Below are 7510 nucleotides of genomic sequence, written 5' to 3'. Positions count from 1 at the left end.
TATATATATAAAAATTTGTAAAAATTGACATAATGCCCCCCCCCCCCCCCCCCCCTAAAATTAATATATATATATATTCTAGTGGGGCAGCATGGGCAGGGGGCAGCTGCCCTCCCTGGGCACATGCTGCCTCCGCCCCTGGCTAGGGGCGGTGCTGATGCTCTTAGTAGTCCTAACCTAAAATAATATTGTCAAATTGTTATATTGTTTTTAATTCTAACCTAAAATAATAATATATTAGTTTTTTTTTTTTTTTTTCTTTTAAGTTTAAACAAATATACACCCACTATTACTGAAAATTTTTTAAGTTAAGGAAGGTGGCTAATTTTGCACTTTTAGAAACTCAAAGATTTAACAACTATACAAGATAAGAGGAAAGATAAAGAAAAGATGTGATTAAGTTCACTCCAAGTGAATATATTATATATTACTACTCTAATGTCAAGGTTGTGGTATTTTTGTTTGAACTTCTTTTTGTACTCCTTGTAGGGCAGTTATTGGTTACGGTGTTTGACGGGTTAAGCTTGTGCAAACTTGGTAAAAGGAAGATATTTTATGAATTTTTATTTAGAACATTGTAGATGATATGGAATATTCGATTAGATAAGAATTCTAAGTCACATGGAGACTCAAAGGACATAAACTTAAAGAGATAGAAATAACAACTATTACCCTCTCCAATAACTCTTAAACCCGTAATGGATAAGGAACGTAAATTTGTTTTATAATAGAATACTACTATCGTTAATACTTCTATGAAAGAAGTCATCAGTCAACTTAAAAAGGTACGCCATAAATTCTATATTTAATTCTTTATCGGATATTCAATCATCGAGTACTAACTTGACCGTCGGAGTGCTCCCGACTGGCACAACACCAGTCATCAGTTTTCTCGTCTTACAGGAATTGCAACCGGCTCTGGAGTGTGTAGATTTTTGCATCAATAGTTGGCGCCGTCAGTGGGAAATGTGTGTTAGTCCCAACAAATTACGACCAAGAAATTATTAATCTATAACGGTGTTTGTGCTCTTGGCCTTTGTCGTCGACACTGGCCAAGTCCAACATTTTGTTCATTATCGATCACAAAAAAAATAAAAAAAAATGCCATGGGTTTAGTGAGGAATAGGCCTCTGTCTCCATCGATATTTACAACCAAGAAACTGGGTACGTGCCGTCAACTCTACCCGTGTCTATTACTTTGATCAAATTTGTGGTTGATTCATACTCAATAAATCCAATTCTCTCATATATGCTCTGTTACATATCTTGTATAAATATATATTCTATATATTTTATACTTACATAGATGAGCATATACAGATGATCTTTCTATGAGCATGAGTTAGATTGGATCATAATAAACAATAAGTATGTTAAAAGGCACCCAATGGTATTTGGGTTTAGTGGTCCGAAAGCACCAATTATTATTACATGATCAGATTCCTTGTGCTTGGCCTAAAGATAATTTGGGTTTGGTGGTAGACCACATTTTGCATTCACCCACCATTCTATTTGATAATGTATATCTCACTGAAGATCTTTTTCAGAGGCTGAAGAAAAGAAAAAAAAAACTGAAACAATGTAAATTGTGCATCAAGTGTGACTAGCTAATTCAATAAAACTGAAGAACCTTAGAGACATGAGTTGCCGAATTTTGTTGAAGTTGACTAGCTAATTCAATAAAACTGAAGAACTTTAGAGACATGAGTTGTCCTTCCTGGTTCAATAAGAAAATTATCACGACTGTCCATAACTATGAGTAAAAAAATTAGAAACATGTTTCCAATGGTAAACATTGTTGTCTTGAAGTTGTTACGATTCATTGTAATTTTAATATGATCACAAAGTCCAAGACCTTGGGGTATTGGGATTATTATATATAAAATAAATTTTCAAGAATATATGTCCAATAGCTTGTTGCATGCTTTGAGCGACATATGACATATGTATTGCATATAGCAGTGAGATCACTCAGGTCCATAGTATGGTATGTAAAGTAAACAAGTTTATATTTATAAATTTAAATCTACTCATTAATAGATGACATGAGTTATGGTACATATATACATATTTGTACATATATAGAATTGATCATATCACTACTTTTTATGATTTAACTAATTAGAGTGTGAGCATTATTCTTGCATGCACTTGATAATCGTCTTTAGCATTTAAAGGTTCTTTCTAATCGGAGCATATATAGTTTAATGAGAGTGAGCATTTGAATGTTCTTGAGTAAAAGTAATATTCTCACATTCAACACAACACACAAGACTCTATGACCATGCTGTATCCCTACTTCGTTTCTTAAAACAATAAGATTTTTGAAAAAAAAAAAATCATTTACTGCACATTATTTTCAACAAATATAAACATTACTATAAGGTTGGTCCATCTTTGCTCACTTCTTGAGTACGACTCACGAGCACACTTTTGAAGCATAAAGTCATCCAGAAAGCAGTACTTAGCGTACAATGCCATTCGACGAGGATATTATTGGCCAATCACGTTGAGACTCGATTAAAGGGGCGAGCTCAGAATTACTACGAACCTCCTTATTAAAGGAGCGAGCTGAATGAAACTCATAATCGTCGTTCCCCGTATTAAAAGGGGTTGAAATAAAAGTGCCTCGTATTATACGGGCCGAGCTGAATGAAACTCGTAATTGTCGTCCTCCATATTAAAAAGGTTCGAAATCAAATTGCCCCATACTATAAGGGTCCAAGTTGAACGAAACTCGCAATTGTCCTTCCTTGTACTAAAAGGGATCAAGTCAATATGTCATGTATTAAAAGGCCCCCTTATTAAAAAGATGAAAGGCCGACTACGCCTCATTCCTTCATTAAAAGGCGAGAGGCCGACTACACCTCATTCCTTCATTAAAAGGACAAGAGGCCGACAACACCTTCTTCCCTTATTAAAAGGGATCGAAATCTCAGTAATAATTACCACTATCATGTTTCATTCTAGATTTTTACCTATGCCCTTCAAAACCCTCTTTCCTTACTTCAACAAAATTTTCAGTCTCTTTTCCCCTCTTTCGCTGCTTAATTTCCCTCATTCAACAATTCAATAGCCATAAATTACTTAGTAGATGGAAAATTCCAACTCCATATGCTCTCATTTTTTGTTAAACTAATTTGTTGTTTCCATTGAACATGTGCACCTATTGTCCTCGTAAAGATAGGGCTGAACTTTAAGAGACTCTTTTTGTTCTTCTAGTATCTTGGTTTCACTAGGTGATGTGATGAATCATATTATTATTTTTAACGCTTCAAATTCTTCCAATATAGCATTCCTATCAAATGGGCCACTTAGTATATGCTAACAAATAATCATTAGCAATGCAATCATAACTAACAATTCATAAACAATTTTGAACCAATATAAAGTTAGAAACTTGGAGAATATATAATGAATTAATAAATAAAATGACTAATGTTCTAAAGTAGAACTTAGACAAGAATTGAATAAATTAATGGTTGTAGTGGGGTTTAATGATGTCAATTCCTTTTAATCTTTTGTTAGATTAACCTAATACACTGTTGGAGATCATTATTTTGAATTGATTGTGTTAGACTATATTAAGATCACAACTAACTTCTTTCCGGTAATATTGGACAAAAGGTAATATTGGACAAAAGATGAAAATAATAAAGGATTGTGCCATTTTCTTGAGAAATTATTAGATTGTTTAGCACCAGGTTTTTTAGTGATTCAATTCAATCAAACTTCATAATAATTAGGTTCGTCTTACTCTGACTCCGTTTGGTTGAACGTAAAATATTTTTCAGAAAATATTTTTTTATTTTGTTGATGTTTGGTTGTTTAAAATATTTACGGAAAAAAAAAATATTAAAATTTAATTAAAATAACAAGTTATTTTATATGTCCCGCCCGATAAACTCGACCTCAACCTTTTGCCAAATACCGAATCAACCTCGACCTAGACCTTTTGCCAAATACCAAAAAAATAAAAATAAAAGAATATTTTACAACGAGCCTCAAATTGTATTTTTTATTTTTGTTTTTCTTTGGATTCTCAGTCTTTATAATATCTTTTAAACAGGGTTTTTTTCACCTCGATTCCTGATTGAGTTACCCTGCGTCCCTCCATTCCGGCTGTCAGCCATCTATTAAACGGACCAGCAACCCGACTAGTTAGAATGGTTGGCTGTATCATTACATATGCTTCAATTCTTGAAGTTATATTTGCTCTGTTTTGTTATATTTGATTGAATGAAAGAATAGCTAATTTTGCACATTTTGTTTGTGAAATTAGGTTCAACATGCAATTCTTTTTATTACCACCACAACTATTTCAATTTCAACCAATTTCTCAGATCAAATATTAGGGTTTTGTCACATTTGCAGTGTGAAGAGGTTCTCTAGTCTCCCTTTTGAAACAAGCGACTATATCTACATGACTTTATTTACTACTATGAAAACATAAAACTTTCTCAGTAGCAACCACCACATCTGCTATAATAACACTAGCTTAGAATCACCTGAATGAGAGATCCGCTACCTCATTGGTAATAATACTATCTTAGCACTAGAATCAACCAAATCTCATCAGATATATGAAACATCTCTACAGAGTTCGAGTCTGAGGATAACCAGAGCTGTCTAATGCTGCCTGCCTGGGATAAACAGAGCTGTCTCGAGTCTGAGGATTACGATATAATGCAGAATCATAGAAGCCCCACAATCTACAAATGCCCTGGGATAAATCTACCCTACACTCTTCTGCTGACTAGTTATTGGGCCGAGACGTAGAGGAAAATAAACAAGAGAGAACATTTTTTTAACCATGCTAAGAAAAATCAAACGACATACAATTCAGAACAGCAACTAGATATGATATTTAACAGCTCACCAGCATCAACTCCTCTTTTTTGGTAGGTAAGACACACACACTATTGCTCCAACCCGAACTGACATCAACAGATCAACTCAGCTAGTTTGTGAGAGTGACCTTAAAAGGGAAGTTGATTCTCAGAAGAAACATAAGCTGCGGTGCTTAATCTCTTGTATCAATTCAGTCCAGAACTCTTCATCTAATAACTTCCTCTGACTAGTTTCTAAAATCTTCTATACTGCAGTGCTTAATCTCTTGTCAATCCGGTCTCAAGGTGGCAACAGAGTTCCACAAACAAAACCAGAATCAACTCAGAAGTTCATAAAGATGGGAAATTTGTAGGAAAGGAAATGAAAAAAGAAGCCACATCAGATATGCTTAAGAAGGACAATTAAGAAGTAGAGTCAAAATTCACTATTGCAAGAAGCAGCTGTAGATTGGGAACGAATTTATTCAGTATGCTGCTGGCATTGGAAGAAGCACCTTACTTCCCAAAATCATGGTTATATTGGTAGGTCCGTACAGACATACATGACTACTGTTAAGTACCCCAATGTACATGATAAACAAAACTTATAATAGCAAACAATTCTGCACAATGAGAAAATTATATGTGAAGAATAAGATCACGGCCATAATCACACAAAATGAGAAAGCTTGAGCAAAATATGATACCTATTAGGATTGTTCAACATGATGCCTCAATTTAAAATTTTGAAAAAAAACAAAAAAAAAAAGAAATGTTAAATTAAGGATACATTTAAACACATTTGAAATTATACAGCCAGCTGGAAAATTAATCTATGTTATTCTCAGTAGTACACCATATGGATAGAAGAACATAGTGACTACTTACCTACCATGCTCTGCCGCCAAGTATTAAATCATTTAGTCCCAAAAGATGTCATGATCTTAAGCACATATTTATGCTTTCAATGAGGGCTTGTTAACCACAAATAATTGGCCAACTTCATTTGAATATGGGAGTACATATTTCTCAAAGAACTTCTTATCACTCATCTTGCATACAGTCGACAAACTCGGCTTTTTAAGAAGCAAATTCCTCGTTTCCAAAACCTCCAGAACTTTTATCCGTGGCTTAAGCCTATTCTCAACACTGTAACAAAGTAAGTTTGGGTTATTAACAACATATGAGATATCACATTTGCCCGTGCTAAGCAAAAGCTGTGCTGTCGCCTTAATTTTCCTCTCTGACAGAACAAATAACTGAGGCTGTCTCCTAAAAACTGACAAAATGTCATCTTCCGAAAACCCCAAACTCTTAAAGAGCACCAATTTCAACTCCCAATTATCTTTACTCATACAACTAATAGCCCGAATCGCAATAAGAAACATTTTAGACTTCCTGTCAATGCCCATCTCATCAACCCTCTTCACATTTTCTCTAATTCTCGTCGTTTTATGCAAGAAATCTCTTGGGAAAGTATAGAGACATTGAGTTATTTGCGACGAACTAATACCACAACTCTTCAAAAGTTCAATATTGGGTATCATAGTTTTCGCCAAATCATACCTAAGTAGCGACACATCTTTCTTTAAAATGCCACACACATCCATATCCGAACCGAGAACACTCTTCAATGCTAAAATCGACGCGCCAAACCGTTTATCAACGCTAGTAGCTAGAATCCGTGGTTCAGACGAAACAATTTTCACAACATCGCTAGAAGAAAAACCCAAGTCTTGAAAGAACTTGAATTTGGGTTTGATGGAGCGCTCAAGATTTGCAGAGAGAACTTGAGGCATGCGTTTGATGATACGCTCGAGATGGGTATCAGAAAAACCACTTTCCTGGAGAAATGAAAGAATCGAATCGGTCTCTTCAGGCCTTTTCACATACTTTACGACGGAAGAGACTTTGGAAGCAGTTTCAGGAGAAAATTTGCGTCTATCAATCAAGTAATCGGCCACCGCAATGGGGGTTTCTGGAGAGGAAGAGATGGAGAGGAGAGAGAGAAGAGAGATTGGGGTTTTGTTGGGATGTGAAGTGTTCTTGAGAGAGAGTGAGATGAGACCTTTACAGATATATATAGTCCTCATTTCTTGAAGATCGATACATATAATATGCAATCAAACAAAGCGAAGAGTGTATAGATGAGTACTTGCCTGTAAAGTATGGAGCTTCATAGATTTGCAGTGCTTCGATTTTCTCTCCCTGTCATTCTGGATCTCTCTCTGGTTGGTTATCTGAGAGTGCTTGAATGGTGAACACAGAACAGTATGCCCTAAACCTAGTTCCAGATCTTTATCATGTTTGGTTCTTCAGAGTGTTCTATTGAGTGAAAGCCCTAACTCCTAGCCCAATAATTAGGTGGGCTGCCCCACAACCTGTCTCAAGCTCTATAACGGCCCTAAACCTCGTTCGAGGTCTGCATCATTTTTGTATTAGATTGGATCACAGGTTTAAAAGGAAAAGACATATACATTTTTTACCGGGTATATATGGTTATAAAAAAAATTTAAAAACTACCATATCCAACCTATTTTAAATTCTAATTTTTTTATCCCGAAAATTATCACCACGCCTGTTTTACCATTACACCTGTTTTACCATTGCAATTTAATTTGTGTAATATATGGCTATACGTGGGTAATGGATTCAAAATAAGAAATAAAAAACCTATCCGC

General features: G+C 35.0%; 1 protein-coding gene across 1 annotated transcript; it reads right to left on the bottom strand.

Moving 5' to 3' along the window:
- Positions 1-5785: 5785 nt before the first annotated feature.
- Positions 5786-6922, bottom strand: LOC132272774 (uncharacterized). The gene has a single exon (XM_059773867.1). It carries the CDS (start codon positions 6920-6922, stop codon positions 5786-5788), a length of 1137 nt encoding a protein of 378 aa, XP_059629850.1.
- Between the last annotated feature and the right edge of the window lie 588 nt (positions 6923-7510).

Source organism: Cornus florida, unplaced genomic scaffold (genome assembly GCF_030987335.1).
Source record: "Cornus florida cultivar Cherokee Brave unplaced genomic scaffold, ASM3098733v1 CherokeeBrave_3.0.0_Hap2_Chr09, whole genome shotgun sequence".
Taxonomy (NCBI): domain Eukaryota; kingdom Viridiplantae; phylum Streptophyta; class Magnoliopsida; order Cornales; family Cornaceae; genus Cornus; species Cornus florida.
The sequence above is the reverse complement of the archived record's forward strand: the minus strand, read 5'-3'. Positions and strand labels throughout refer to the sequence as shown.

What these genes read in the sequence shown, in the direction of transcription:
- LOC132272774 (XM_059773867.1), bottom strand. Translation starts at nt 6,922, where the DNA reads ATGAGGACTATATATATCTGTAAAGGTCTCATCTCACTCTCTCTCAAG.